Below are 17,003 nucleotides of genomic sequence, written 5' to 3'. Positions count from 1 at the left end.
GTGATCTGGGGGGGGATCTCACGAGTTTTTGTAGAGCTAACCCCCCACTTAAATGGAAAATGGCCACTACCCGGTATAGCATTATACATGCCAGCAAGGAGATGTGCTTTGCATTATTGGAGATACTAATGCAAGTGATGAGAACTTATTTTACCTTTACCACGAGTTGCCCCAGTCCTGAAGATACTTCAAGTGCAAGCTTCGTTTGCTTACACTTGGATAATGGATTAAACTAAATATATAATTTATGTAAAATATCTAACATGCACAGGATCATCTGATAAATTTCCATTAATTCAGCAGGACAATTACAATTATTTTCCTTACTCCTCTATTATGGAGTTTTGCATTATAGTAATTACGTTAGTGCATTAATTTTTTTTCTCCATTCACAAAAATAAATAAAAAAAAAAGTGAGTTTAACTGCCATTTACAATCAGAATAGCTGTTTGACTTTGTTCCTGCCAGGTAATATCTGCTATAAATTTTCCTTATGCAGAAATTTTCATTTTATGCAAATAGTCTATTTTTATATAAACTCAGTAAAATAAAATAAAGCAAGTTGCATTAAACACCCAACCAACCATACATCATCATTATCAGCCATTATCAGTCCACTGCTGGATGAGGCCTTTCCAAGATTACTCCAAAACTGTCTGTCCATGGCTCTCCTCTTCCATGTCACTGCTACAAATCTGATAATATGATCAGTCCACTGCGATTTAGGTTGTAGTCGTGGTCGCTTTTCCTCTTGTAGAAACCAATCCAGTACTTCTTTTGTCCATCGTTGAATTTGTCTTCAATCAATATGTCCAGCCCATTTACACTCTTCAGATGTTTCACTTTTCCTCTGATGTCAGAGACTTTGGTTTGGTTTCTTATCCACGTCTTCCTTTTATGTTCCAGTCTTGTGATACCAAGCATACTTCTTTCCGTACTAAATTGTGTTGTTCTTAATTTCCTTTGCACTTAGTGTCCATGTTTCACAGCCATTTGTCAATATAAAAAGAATACATAGCTTAAAAAGTTTTCTCTTCAGGTGTAACAGTGGTTGACTTTTGAATATTGAATGTAATTTTCCAAATGCTTTCCATCATGCGTCTTTTAATTTCATCTATGATATTTTGTTCCATCAATATCTGTTGTCCTAAGTATATGTAATGGTCTACTTGTTTAATTTCCTCGTTATTGATTTTTATTATTTCTGGTTGGACATAGCTATTGAACATATCTTGGGTCTTCTTTAGGTTTATCTTTAGGCCAGCTTTTTTGTTAGCAATTTGGAGTTCATGAATATGAGTCTGTAATTCATGTGCAGTTAAAGTAAAGATGACTGTCATCTGCAAAGCATAAATGGCTTAAATATCTTCCATTTATTTTCAGACCTTTTCCTTCCCACTCAAGAAGTTTGAATATTTCTTCTAGGCATACTGTGAATAATTTTGGAGATATTGTGTCACCCTGTCTTACACCTCTCTGTATTTCCACAGTAGAGATGTTTCCATTGATATGAATTGCTGCTGTGGTATTGGTGTATGCAACAGCAACAGTTTGATGATTTGATATGATGGTTCTGATGCATGTGTCCTCCACTTGTTGGTTTTGTAATGCTTTAAGTATTGCACAAGTTTTTAGTGAATTAAAGGCCTTCTCATAATCAATAAAACCAAGTCATAGGTGGTAACTGATATTCATTACACCATTCAATAATCTGCTGTACAACTTGAATATGGTCCATTGTACTAAAGCCTGCCTGTTCTTTTGGTTGTGCTAGGTCTAGGGTCGTACAACGCCCATGAGCTATGATCTTTCTAAATACTTTGTAAACCACTGATAGCAGACTGATGGATCGGTAGTTCATCAAGTCTTCTACCTCACCTCTTTTTTATGTGTCAGAAATAGGGTAGCCTTCCATGTTCTTCGTACATCATTTTTCTTCAGGTATAAAGTAAATAGTTTTGCTAAGAGTTTGTAGATTACCACCTGCTTTTAGAAGTTCAGCTATAACTCCATCCTCACCTGCAGATTTCCCATTTTGCAAGCTTTGGATGCTCCACATAACTTCTTCTGGTAGAATTTGTAGTACTTCAGCTGTTTCGTAGTTGTCTTCATTTAATTCATCATTCTGATATAATATTGAGTAAAATTCTTCAATTCTTTTTGTTATAGCATATTTGTCTCTTATTATGGTCCCATCTTGTAGTTTGCCTGCAAGCATCTGTTTATTGCTGTTCATCAATTGCTGTTTGGCTTTTTTGAGACTACGATTGTTTTCAATTGTTTGTTGTATGAATTTACAGTTGAATTTTCTTATTTCTTCTGTGATACATTTTGATCGTTTTGCACAATTCAGTGTATTCAATTTTATTCTGTAGGTTATTTGATTGTTTCATTTTCTTCATTTCTTCATAAGCTGTTTTGTTTTTTCAGATATTTTGTCTTGTTTCTGTTCTGTGATACCAGCTATTTCAAGTGAGCATTGTGAAAGGTTTTGGGTAATAATGTCATAACTTTCTGATAGGTAAGCATTTTCATCTATAATAAGATGTTTAAATCTATTATTTAGTTCATGTTGGAATATATCTTTTTTAATGTTGAGTTTGTGTACATCTATGTTTTGCTTTGATCTTCGAAACATCTTTCTTTCTTTCTGGCAGATTATTTGGATTTTACTATGCACCATACTATGATAACATCCAATGTTGAAGGTGTTTATAACAGACAATCTTGAAAGATGTTTTTCTTATTGCTGAGGATAGTCACTTTCATTAGTTTTTTCATTTGGACTTTTCCGTTTCCACTTCCTATGTGTTTTTTTCTTGGAAAAGGAATTCATGATGTACAGGTTTTCTTTTTCTGCAAATTCTGTTAATCTTGCTCCTCTATTGTTTCTCATGCCATATCCAAAATTTCCCATTGAGCTTTCATCTGAATGTTGTATACCAATTTTAGCATTGAAGTCTTCCATTACAATTCTGATGGTGTTCCTTTATTGTAGAGTTGGGATACATCATGATAGAAGACTTCAATTTCTTCATCAGTATAACTTAGACTTGGATGATCTTAAGAGTGTATTATCTTTTTGAGATTTGAACAACAATACTTGCTATTCGATCAGATATACTGTCAAATTCTATTATGCTGTTCTTCAATTTTTTGTTGATCATGAATCCAACTCCACTAATTCTTTCCTTATCTTGACCTCTATAATACATGGTGCCTCGCAATTCAACAGTTGCATTTTGCAGGCCAGTGCATGCACGTCCATGGAATTGTGCAATGTCATTTGTTATTTGTCATTTCTTGTTGGGCTGTGTTTGTGTTTGCTCATGTTGTTTGATCTAATTTTCAATTCTGCATTTTTCAGAAAGTAAAATTTTTGTGCAACTGCAATTATTATTATTATTATTTTTTTTTTTGCGTGAAATTTAAGAATGGGTGCAAAGAAAAGTGAACAGAGGAATAATTCAGGAAAGAAGCACACTGGGTTGAGCATAGAGAAAAAGAAAGAAATTGTAGATTAAGCGCAGAAAGATAGAATAATTACAGATAGCTCAAGAGTATGGTGTTCCTAGGTCAACTGTGGCAACTTTTTTGGCAACAGAGGAAGAAGATTATGGGTGCTAGGGTGTGTGTGCTGATGCAATGAAGATTTCTGACAAGAATAGATCTTCAATCACTGAAGAGATGGAAAAGCTGCTTATCACCTGGATTAGAGAAAGACAGATAAAGGGAGATCCAGTAACTCAGGCAAAGATCTGTGAGAAGACTAAGTTAATTTTTGAAGAATTGCAGAGGAAAACTCCAGGATGTACCTCAGATCAAACTGAGGAATTCAAGGCTGGTTTCACAGACTCCAAGGTAGAACAGGCATCCGTAGTGTTTTCATACAGAGGGGAACCTGCTAGTGCAGATAAAGAGGCTGCAGAAAAGTTTATGAAAAAATTTGAAGATTTAATCAGGAAGGAAAGCTACCTGCTACAGTAAATTTTTAACAGGGATAAAACTGGGTTATTTTGGAAGCGCTTGCCAAATCGAATTTACATCATGCAAGAAGAAGTGAAGCTCCCAGGACATATGCCTATGAAAGATAGGCTTACCTTGTTATTGGCAGCAAATGCAAGCAGAGACTTTAAACTAAAGCCACTTCTGGTATACCACTAAGAAAATCCTTGGTACTTTGGAAAGAAAATCATTAAGTCCAAACTGCCAGTGATGTGGAAATCCAATGCAAAACCCTAGGTAGACCAGCAAGTTTTCAAAGATTGGATTTTTGAGGTGTTTGCCCTGAGTGTGAAGAAGTTCCTCACTAACAACAATTTGCCTTTGAAAGCACTGCTGATCCTTGACAATGCTAGTGCCCACCCTCAAGACTTAGAGGACATTCTTGAAATTGACTTTGACTTCAAAGTCCAGTTCTTGCCTCCAGACATGACATCACTGATCCAACCCACAGATCAAGAAGTGATTGTATGTTTTAAAAAACTTTACACCAAGGCTTTGTTTTCATGGCTTTTCGACGTGACTCACTCTTCTGACAAGACATTGAAGGACTTCTGGAAGACCGAGTTCAACATTCTCCATGCCATTTCCTTTATTAAAACAGCCTGGGATGAAGTGACAAGAACCCTTCATGCATCATGGAAGAAACTCATTCCTAATTTTTCTCAGGATGATAACAGTGCAAACCGAGCAGCTGCAGCCATGCGAGAGATCATTTCGACAGTGGAGAATCTTGACATAGAAGAGGTTGATGAGGCTGATGTGGAAGAGCTTGTGGAGGATCACAATGACAAACTGACTGTGGAAGAACTCGGAGCACTTAGTGAACAACAAACAAAGGAGAGAGAAAGAGGAATTTCACCTGAAGAAGAGGATGGCAGGGAAAAAGGGCCGATGCCAACAGCTGCCATTACCATTAAAGTAGTTTTATTCATTGGGAGAAGGTGCAGTCTCTTTGTTTGGAATGGCACCCCAACACTGTAGAATGTCAGACTTGTTCAACAGCACCATCATGCATCACTTCAAAACCATCTTGAAAAAGGAGAGACAGTCCACCCTTGATCAGTTCCTCATCCCTGTTCAAGCAAAGAGGAGATGAGAAGAGGTAGAACAGGATAAAGAAGACTCTCTTCCAACATCTAAGGCTCAAAGGATTGTGTATATTGTGTATGCAATGGTGTATTTTATAATTTAGTGTGTTATACAGTAGTAAAATATGTAAAGTAAATAATATGGTGTATTTCTCTCCTACTCCCCTGTTAGGGGGAGTGGGATGAGGGTCCAACAGCAAATTAATCTATTTTCCATAGACTTACATGGGAAATATTGTCCCACAATTCGACATTAGTTCGGCGACAAATTAGTATCGAATTGCGCGGCACCACTGTATAATATATCTCCGTTTTTTAACCAACCATACTTGATGAAATATATCAGTCATCTTAAACTTCTTTTCCATGTTATTTCAATGATATCTTAATGCTATTTCAATCTATGTTTTGTATATAACATAATTTGTTATATACATAATTATAATTTGTATACAACAAAAATAGTTTGTGGGTACACATTTAGTTATCACTGAGTTCTGTGCCTTCCTGATTAACCCAGTGAATAGCAAATATGCAGTCAAGAGGATGTCGATTCAAAGCCCACTGTCAGAATTTTATTGGAAGTATGTGAAGTGGGAAAAAAGAAAAAGAAAAGTTCCATGTCTGCTATTAGAGCAAATACATTTCTACATTATCTAACCCTTAGCCCAACCACAATAATAATATTACATATTATGGATTTACAACCTTTCATGGGTTAGATTCACATTATAAAAACGCTTTTTTGGATTGAAGATTTTAAACATGCATATCTGGTGTTAACTATAAGCATATTCTGGTAATACTACACATTAGGTTCCAGACCACTGTTGTATAGCAAATAGCTGCCTTTTTTTTCCCCCTCTCCACTTGTAGATGCATATAACGGTTTAATAACATTTTTAAGCAGTCATATATGTACAATTGATGCAAATAATTTACATCAGATTTGAAACAGAAAATTTAGAATATTTTTTGCAAACAAAAAAGTATTCTGAATAACTTGGCTTAAGGGAACATGACAACTAGTTTGGTCATCAGTCTACGCCCCATTAAAAGTTTTTACATTTTGACAATTGTTACAGTTATAGATAACTGTAGTAGTAATTAGTATGGATCACTTCACTAAGAACGTTATCATTATTTCTAACAACTAATAACAATACTAGTATTAGGAAAGTTTAGTCTCCAACCTATCTCACTGTTCAATACATTAATCATTTTAGCCTTAGTATGTAATGTAATGTAGGTGTATGCATCTTCTTCTCACTGGTGCAACAGCACCTTTACATTGAATTTTTGTAAAATAAAATAATAGTTATAAGCAGCTTATAATTCATGGTGAAACACCAAAAAACACAATGAGATGTAGTGAGCAACGGTATCATAAACAAATAGTTTTCATGAAAACTGTGCATCAGTTGATTCACTAGAGCATTGTTTCACTAAAACTGTCACACAAGTAAATGCAGCACGGTATAAATGGCCATTCATAACTGAAAAGCATCATATAATTGGGTTGTTTTAAAGCAATGCATTATGAAGTTAGTTGGAAATTAAGTTATGTGGAAATGTGTCTTTATTTGCTCTATATGATGATTTTGTAGAAAATTACTGCTTTGCATCTTCTTTCAAGGGGAAGACAAGAATATTGATTATGAGATAATGTACTGTGGAATAATAATAAAAAAAATTGTCTGTAAAAAAAGTCTTGAAAATGCTCACATGGACTGATCAAAATTAGTAAGTGTGACTACAGATGGGGCTCCTGCTATTTTTTGGTGTTAACGTCGGACTTGTTACCAAACTTCAAATGAAAACGGAAATGTTGTGCAAACAAACTTAAATTGTTTCATTGCATAATACACCAGGAGTAAATATCCCAAATATAAAATTTATTGTCCAAAAATGTTGTCAATCTTTGGAAGCACTTATGTATGTGAGCAATTATTTTCAATTATGAAATTTAATAAGTCAAAGTTCTGCTCACGGATAAAAGATTTTAGATTAAATGCAATACTTCATATTGCAACACAAAACGAAAAAGCAGATATTGACATGTTAGTACAGAGGAAAAGATGTGAGGTTTCAGAATCAAATTCAAAAAAGAACTCGTAGATAAAAAATCTTTATTTTTGTAAGTCAAAATTATGTATTTAAATAATTTTCTTAAAGTATGAATAAAATGTAATCGAACTTATATTTTCTAAACTTGTTATATTTTTAAAATTTAAAAATAAAAATGGTTATAAATTAAAAAAATTTAAACGGTGGTGTAACTGTTTACATAAGTGGTAAAGGCCGGAAACAAAAGGGCCTTTGTTGGAGCCTTTCTTTTTTTTTCTTTCTTTCTTTAATTTAATTGATACGACCTGCATCAGATATACATGCTCAAAAAAAAAAAAGTTTTTCCTTTTTGAGCATGGTTGCAGGGTTTATTCCTGCAATTCTACTGAAATCATCAGAAACATTTGAGAATGGCAGTATCAAGAGCACGTTTTTTTAAAATGCTCCATATAGAAATTCACTGGGGGGGGGGGGAGGAGCAATCCATTGCTGTACCCAGTGGCGGCTAGTGACAATAGAAACAAGTGGGGCCAGGGACCAAAAACAGCTTAATTTTTTTATATTTATATAGTGGGTTTTCTATTATTGATTTATAGTTATTATTTCTATTACAATAATGTTTAGTCAGAATCCACCAATGCATTGAGCTATTAATTTTTTTAAATTGTTAGGACGTAACATATACGGGCTCAATGTATTAATAACATGAAAACGCAAAAGATTTGCAGTTGCGGGCATAGCTCAATGAACTAGAGCAAAAAAAAAAAAAAGAAGAAGCTCAACAGACTAGAGCAATGAACCGGAAATCCAAAGAAGCTGGTTCGCCTCCAGCTGGTCACCCTGCAAAATGTTTTCATTTTTCAAGTGTTAAAACAAAAAAGTTATTATTTCTATTATTTATTTTATAAATCAATGTCGAAACTTCCAAGATTCCGAGAAATAACGAGAAACGTTTTTCCAATAAACTATCGATTTTGTTCATAGTTAAAATGTATTGTTTATGGATGTAATAAAAATTTAAACTTTAAAATAAATTATAACAAAAAACGACAACAATAAGCAAACACAATAAAACAGATAAACAATGAGAATAAATAATAAGACAATGAAAGAATCGCCCGCTATTTACGTACAAACGCAGTGACTGGGCCAGACTAAACTGGCCCCAAGATAAGTGTTGCGCCCAGTAAACAAACATGATCGCTAGTGCACGTGCTTCACAATCAAAGAATCGTGCACTATGTACGTACGTGAAAATACAGTGACTTGGCCAGACGAAACTGGTCCCAAGATAAGTGTTGTGCCCGGTAAACAAACACGATTGATAGTGCACTTGCCTCATACTTGCACTGTGTTCTACATGTGTAAAATAGGACCAGCCATGGCTGGCCCCAGAGACTGTACTAAGTCGCATTATACAATACTGCCACAAAATACTACAGTAATTTTTTTATTAAACAATAAAACATGTTGGAAATAGATCAAAAAATAATAATTACAAGAAACATATTTTTTAAAACTACAATTATTGGGCTAGTTATACAAATATAGGTGGGGCATGGCCCCTATGGCTCCTGTAGACGAGATGCCCCTGGCTGTACCCTCTATCAGTTTATAAATGTCTGTCCTTCCAAGTGGAGTAACTAGTATTAATTGCAAATCTGAAGAGACCAGTGATGATGATGGTGGGGGGGGGGGAATCATTTTTAAGTAAATGTTAAGATGTCAAAAAAAGGGATATTGAGGAATAAAGAAGTGATGTCAATACTAGTTATTGATATCAGTAATAACTGAAACTAAATTTTGGATTCAAGATTTGAAGTTGGGGGGAATTTTTTATACAAGATGAAATATGACCAGTAAAGGAGGAGGATAAAGATTTAGCTTAACTGACTGTTAACAGTTGAATCTAGTACAAGGGAAAGAGAATTATTGGGTTTATGAACAGTAAATATGTTGCAACTCTGAAGCATATTTACTGTTGTTCTTTTAGGAAGTGATGTTTTGATGCAATGACATTAGCTTGAAAGCAAGAATGAATTCTCCTCAGTATCATGAAGGATCCATTTCAAAATATGACTGTTGAATATCAGGAGAAGAAAAAAAAATGCCACAAGACATTCACCATACTGTTACACACTCTCAGTGTCATAAAGGGAACATACTAAGATCCATCACTAACCATTCACAGATATCGTCAGAGCCATAGGCTAGTGAGATTTCAGAAAATGTGCAGGAATTTGAAGTAATTATCATCATCATCATCATCAAATTCCTGATATGTTTTCTCAAGGAGTGTACAGGATATGATAGTACTACATGAAAAATTTATATCATTACTAACTTCCTATCTATAATTTTCCTCCAAATCAATCTGTTACATGCCAAGGCTCCAACATCGTCAGATCTTATATTTCTCCCTTCTCAGACACTTTTTACCATATCAATCCACCTATATCTTGTTCTTCCTCTGGGTCTTTTTCCTGCCAACCTGGCAGAGAATACTTTGTTTGCTAATCTTTCCTCTCTCATTCTGTTTAAGTGACTCTATCTATCCCAATGGCTTTAACAGGCCTTTAAGGCCCACAACCTTCCAAGCATGCTTGGATTTCGTAACCGAAATACGAGGATAGAATGGTCACTCCTATGCCTCAAGGTATTCTTGGCTGTATCCCTGTGTGTTCAAGGGCCGGTTTGCCTGCTTGCGGGATGAAAAACACCAGATAAACTGGCGGAAAAAACCCTACTGCCCGCGCCCAAGACCGGCTAACTTGGCTATGGCTGAGGAAGATCCTTCAGCTCCTCACGTCTCTGACGGGAATCGAACCTAGGACACTCCTTCCCCAGGCATATGGTTGCGAAGCGCAAAGCCACTAGGCTAACCGCGCGGACCTAAAGGTGGTAGAGTCCCTTTAAGTGACTCTACCACCTGAAATTAAGTCTGCTAACACATTCCTGGATGCTAACAATGTCAAGTTCTTTCCTAATATCCTCATTTTTTAATATGATTGTCATTGATGCCATTTGTTCATGCCCTTAATCTTTCTCAGGATTCTCCGATCTGCGGTCTCTGGTCTTTGGTCAAGTGTTTTATTTCTATCCCAGCTCTCAGATCCATAAGTTAAAATTAGTTTGAACACTGTCTTGTATACAGCCAGTTTAGTGTTTTGACTAATTTCTCTGTTATTCCATATAAATTTATTCAGTTGACTTCCTACCATACGAGCTTTGTTGATTCTGTTGTCTATTTCCATATTTATTTTACCATCTTCACTAAAAATGGTGCCTAAGTAGCTGAAATGTTTTACTTATTCTATAGGTTCTCCATTCATAATGCAGTTAACATTTTCAGTGCTTCTGCCTATTTTCATTGTCTTTGTCTTGTTATTGCTGACCTTCATACCATATCTATTACAACAGTTATTCAATTTAGTCAGGGGAATCTTGCAGACTTGTAGCAGATTTATTTAGAAGTATAACATCATCTGCATAAAGCAAAGAGCTGACATTAACATCTCCAATTTTGATATCAGGCTTAATACCACTTCCCTTTATAATGTGATCCATATAGATAATGAATAACAGAAGGATAATGTACATCCTTGTCTCACACCAAATTTAACATTAAACCATCTTCCTGTACTTCCTTCAATTCTAACTGCTGACTTACAACTCAAAGAATTACTATTGCTTGATATAATGCCCCCACTGTAGCATTTTGAATAGCTTTTCTCTTGGCAACTTGTCATATGCTTTTTGCAGATCTACAAAACTTAAATACAGATCTTTGTTATGTTCCCATGATTTCTCAATTATTTGTCTTAAAGTGAAGATCTGATTCTGACATCCTCTATTTGGCCTGAATCCAGCTTGTTCTTCACCATGCTTTTCTTCCACAATTCTTCTCAGCCGTTTCTCAAGTATACTTGCATAAATCTTACCAGGAACACTCAGTAGGGAAATACCTCTGTAATTCTCACATTCAGTTTTATTTCCCTTTTTATATGTTGAAGGTGGCACACCGTTTGGCAACTCCTATAGGTAAAGATGACCTTGCTAATGCTTCTGCCTCGTATCTCCACTTGGGCCTGGCTCCCACTGAAGAGACCTCTTCAGTGGGAGCCAGGCCCAACTGAAGGTCGAAACTAGTCTGGGTAGTGGCCCTTCCCTTAATGCATAACATTATACATATCCGCAAGGAGATGTGTTTTGCATTATGGGAGATACTGAGATAGGAGTGATGTTAGCTTGCTCCACCTTTGCAATGAGTTGCCTGGTTTGTGCCACCTTACCCCAGTCCTGAAGATACTTTCAAAAGCAAACTTTGTTTGCTCACACTTGGATAAAGGATTAAACTAAATTTATTATAATCTCTTTTTATATATGAGTACTATGAGAGCTCTACTCCATTCATCTGGAATTCGTCCCTCTGTCCAGGCCTTCGAACTATGCAGTGTAGCCACTGCAAGACTTTTATACCTCCATACTTGAACATTTCTGGTTGAATATCATATACTCCTGCTGCCTTTCCACATATCATTTTGATGGCTTTTGATGACTTTTTCTATTTCAAGTATGGATATGTATTCCTGATTGCATGCCTGGTCAGTGTTTTTTACCACTGTGCTGTCACTTTTAGCAATTTTTTTGAAGTAATTATGCCATACTTGAAGAATATCTTTTTCTCCAGTTTTCATGTCATTTCAATTCATCATTTCAATTTCCTTTTAGAGCACTCTTTCCTCTATTTCTGAGATTCTTCAACAACCTCCAGAATATTTTGCCATCTTCTTGATATTTATTTTCAATGTTCTTACAGACGTCTTCCCATGACTTTTGTTTAGCTACTTTGACACAGTGTTTAGCTTTCTTACATTTGTCTCTGTATTCTCTAAGAGCATAAGCTGACTTATTTGCCAGGAACTTTTGATATGCTTTCTTCTTTTCCTTCACTGCCTCTTTAACTTCCTGTGTCCACCATGGTATTCTGATTTTTCTATCCTTACAGACAACCTCACCACATGCTTCTATGGCTGAATCAATCAGTGCTTTTTCCAGGACTTGCCACTGAATCTCCAAGGTTTGGTTCCTGTTCACAAACTCTTTAATTTTTTCTTGAATGATGCTTGTGCATTTTAGTCTACAGTTCATATCTGAGAACTGCTCAACTTTTATTTGCTTTAAAACTTTCTTACATGTTCTTTTTTTTTTTAATATGAAATTCAGTTTTATCCTGCTCAAGATTAAATGTGGTCATCTCTTCTAATTTTAAATCCTCTGTACACTCTAGTGTCCTGCACCAGAGAAAAAAACATCATCAACAATAACATAGTCAATGAGTCTTTTCTTATTCCATGCCTCTTCTCTCTATGTGAATTTGTGTACATTTTTATGTTGGAACATGGTGTTAGTAATAACCAGTCCATGTCCTGAGCAGAAATCAAAAGGTATTTGCCATTATTATTAGCTTTGCTCTTTTCTCAAAATTTTCCCTAAACATTTTTGCATGTCTGATAATGATTTCCTACTCTGCTATTTAGATCCCAACAAGGACCATTCATTGTGTTAGTTGCTTTCTCTAAAGCTTCAAAAAATTCCTCCACTTTTACCTTAGTGTAACCTTCTGTGGGACCATTGGCCCAAATAAGTCTCATTGTCCAGTTCCTCATTCTGAGATTTGCACATATCTAGTCATGAGCTATGGAAATTTTAATAAAGGGCTCGCATCGTCGAGCAAAAAAAAAAAAAAAAAGTGTATTTCACACAAAAACTTTTATTAATGCAGCTTGTGTACAAATTCCAATCAAAAAGTATGAGAGCACAATCAACCTCTAAAGGCTATCATTTTTAAACAAATATTTCATGATCTAAACATGAAATATTTACACACAATCAACTGTGTTAATTTATCTTACATAAGAAAAACATTTTTTGACTATCAAAATATAATAAAAATGAAATCGTTTATAATATTTTATAAAACAATTGATTGGCTACTGGTTTTACCATACCATTGGCTACCAGAAGGGTGAAGGGTAAAGATAGCGCATGTGCTTATTTTATTTTCAAACTTGGGCACATTCTTTATAGAGGAGTTGAAACAATAATTCCAAATAATCTATACACTGCCGAATAGACTAATGTTTGTTAGGTTACTGTATGAGTTTGTCGCTTAATATGTTTCAAAAAAAATATTAAAAAAAATAAATAAAATAAAAAAACTAAACAAAAAGAACAAGGGGCCTGCAAATTTGAGTAAAATTTAACAAAGGGCTTTCGTGAGCCCCTTATAGCTCACCACTGCCCATATCACACTACTTGAGATTGCCTGCCATTCAAGAAGATTAGCCTTGTATTAGTGTTGAATACTATGGCTACTCCTTTTCTTTTCTTTGATTGTCATTGCCTGAATATAACATTTTGTATTTATTTCTCAGATCTCACCAGCTTTTGTCTTTTTTGTTTCAGTCACCCCTATTATGTCGATCTGGTAGTTATTTCAAGTCCTCAGCTAGCTCCATATCTTTGCCATTCAAGCTTCTTTTTTTGATTGTACTGATCTTAAGCTCTGGTGATATTGAGTTGGGGTGTGTTTTAGGATTTGTTCCAGTAGCTGACTTTGCTGTTCACCATGGTTCCCTGGCGAAAAACTACAGGGGCCTTGTTTAACCGGGCGACGTCCCAGCTGGCATGAAATTCTGTAATGTTGTAAAATCATTTAATATTGTGGTTTAAACCAGTAAGAATACAATTTGGTCGGCTAAATCCCAAATTGCCAGTCCAACCCCTGTTCGTTCAGTATCCAGGTAGATATAAAACAGGGTGCACAACGAGAGGGTGAGGATTGGACATTAGGTCAGAAGTCCCGGTCAGTTCTACACATTCCTTTGAAGGCTATATGGAAGTCTCCTCTCAGTTATATAGCTTTGACCCCTAAGCACCCCTCTACTCATAAAACTAGTTTGAATTTCTGGTATGTATTTTTTTCTCACATATATATTTTTTTCCTTGTGTAATGCACATATGTAACTAAAAACTTGATATTTTTTAACATTCCTATTTGAAAAACATCAGCTTGCTGTTTTTAATGGCATTAAAGTTAATGTCATTTGTCTTTGTTTATTTTGTAATATAAACAAACACAAATGGCTTATTTTTTTTTTTTTTGCAAAGGCATTATTAAGCAAAATAATATTTCTTTTACTGTAATTTTTAGACCAGTTCAATTTTTCATTGTTTCCGTAAGGTGTATAATTAACAAGGAATGGCATTAATGAAGTGTAAGGAATTAGCATGTAAAACTTTATCATTTAAGAAAATATGTTTGCTACTAATAATGTTAAATGGCACTTATCTGGAATTTTTCATGGTTATTTAAATAAGATCTGCAAAATTTCAGTTAATAAATTAATTAAATTGCAAATATAGTGATATTTTGAGCACTGTTGGAGAAGCAGTCACAGAGAAATTCATCTACTTTGCTGATATGACAGTCTTTTGTTTAATCTTGATGTGTTTGCTATGATAATATATCATCTAAAATAAACTATTATCTCTAATATATTGTTACCATATTTATTCAGGCAGATACCATTTTGTCATACTGGGAGATCACAGAAAAAGAACCCTATTTCAGTGAAGGTAAGGATTTTACATAATTATTAAAAAGTATTAGTGGCCATATTTCTACAACATTGACTTCCTGCCATAAATTCATAAATTTCTACACATACACAGATTGTAGTTAGCTTTTTTTAAAATTTTTTACAATATTATTCAATTCTAATAATGTTACTGTATTGGTAAATTTATTGGGATATTTGTGCCATATTAGATTATGTCTAAAATACTTTCTAAAGAATCATGGAACAGGAGGGGTAAAGTCACAGAATAGAGTGACCAAAAGATTGAAATTCACTCTTTTTGTCACTCATCAGTCTTCAAAAGTTTGTTGAATTTTGATATACACTGGAATTGGGAAAAGGGTTAGTTATTATCAAAGAAAGAGCCATATTATCTATATTTCGGTGATGTATATTGGTATAGAATTTACATCACCAAAAATGGAATAGAATAGTTATAATTGCATTCAAGATCCAATAACATCAGATCTGATATTATTTCAAAGCTGAATATATTATAGAAACTTTGAAAGTTTCGACTAGAGAGCTTATGAGAATATAATCCTCAGCATCGGAGTTGCCTTAGCTTGCACTACTTAAGACACAAGTGCTTCCCAGGCATCCATATATTTGCTTTTCATTAATGCATTTGATATTGTTGTCTTGTCCTTTGAAGAGTCTTAGATGTTTCCATGTGCTCCTTGAACTGCTTTGGCTATGTTGATGATTTTGTTTGTATAGAGCTGTTGTTCAGGATTAGGATCTATTTCTTGCAAGGCTGCTGTAATTGCTGGAGAGGTAAAGATGTGAGTGGGTGTCAGTTCAGTATTGGGGCAGTTGTTGCAGTTTCTATATGTTCTTGTTTCATCTATATTGATCTTCATTCCTCTATAATGTCCTTTTCATAGTCTTGCTATCGTGGTGGTGGTCTTTCTGCCAGCATTGATTTCGGGAATTTGATGTTGTATCGTCGCTGATTTCAGTGGAATTAGTTTAGCTTTTGCTACTGAGTTAGCATCAGCAAGAGTTATCATGTGAATTTCTTGGTTGAGTTCTCTGGCCTCTTTTGCTAATTTATCAGCTGCTTCATTGTAATCAATGCCTACATGAGCAGAAATCCATTGTAAAATGCAACTTTTTCCTAAACACTTTAGTTGATTTAAGAGTTTACGGGTGTCTTGTGTGAGCTTGGTATTGCCATTTTTGATTGCCTGCATAGCTGATCTTGAGCCACTGTAAATTATAATTCCCTCAGATTGTTGAGATGATGACAATTTTAAGTAGGCTTCCAGTGCTTTATTTATTGTGTAAAGTTTGCTGGTAAAATCGGAAGCTATTCTCCCAGATCCAACTTTTATTGAAAGTTTTTCACCTTTCGGGAGTAGAAGGAGAACACTAACACCTCCATTAATCATATTGGTGTCTGACGATCCATTGGTATAACAAATAACCTGTTTGGAGGATGAAAGAAGGTTGATAGTAGTTAGACCTTTTTTTTTTGTACAGAGTTTGGTAAGGTTTAGATTTATGGAGGTATTTGGAGGTAATGGACTGGAAAATAGAGTTTCTTTGTTTATGTGGGCATTTAGCTGATCAAGACCTATTCCCTTCCTGATAGTATCATCATATTGTAAAGTTGATGATTTGTGAAGTCTGCATTTTTTATTCCAATGTTCATAAGTTTTTAGGGAGATATGATTGCTTTGGTAGCTTCTGATATTTATGAATTTTATGGTGGCAAATTTTCATCTGTTCTCCAGCAGGTCGAGCCCACATTCCTGTTGGGCTCTGATGTTGTTAGTGGATGAGACTGCACCAATGATAATCTTGGATGTTTTGCTTGTATTTTGTCTAATTTTTCCTTTACTGATGAGTCCGAAGGTGACAGATAGGTGCTGTATATTCCATTATCGGCCTTATTAGTGTAGTGTAAGTAGTTTTGAGGATTTTTGGCTTTGCACCCCAATTTGTTCCACAAAGCCATTTCAGTATATTTAATCTATGTGCATTTGATACCTTTATCAAATGCACACAGGCTGAGCAGTCTAATTAGTTTGCATGTATTGTATTATATTATGGTATTGAGTCTAAAAGAGGGATGATGACCGCCTTCTTGAGATAGTGAAGATGATTGCATGGTCGCAAGTGTGTCTAGAGCTAGCCTAACCTCCAGCTAAATTTCGGATATCTGAAAAATGTTGATGAAACATGTTCAGGCCAT

At 35.0% G+C, this 17,003-nt stretch overlaps 1 protein-coding gene across 1 annotated transcript in view; it reads left to right on the top strand.

Moving 5' to 3' along the window:
- pod1 (coronin) overlaps positions 1-17,003 on the top strand; it is a 434,089-nt gene that overhangs the window by 196,642 nt on the left and 220,444 nt on the right. The window contains exon 11 of the mRNA XM_090401146.1: positions 14,744-14,801. Coding sequence (XP_090257272.1) covers positions 14,744-14,801 — 58 coding nt within the window. The remainder of the gene's footprint in view (positions 1-14,743; positions 14,802-17,003) is intronic.

The sequence above is a fragment of the Typopeltis vanoorti genome, chromosome 12 (genome assembly GCF_054136105.1).
Source record: "Typopeltis vanoorti isolate ZY-2024b chromosome 12, IOZ_Tvanoo_1.0, whole genome shotgun sequence".
NCBI classification, from domain to species: Eukaryota; Metazoa; Arthropoda; class Arachnida; order Uropygi; family Thelyphonidae; genus Typopeltis; species Typopeltis vanoorti.
This window is presented reverse-complemented; position numbering and strand designations above follow the sequence as displayed.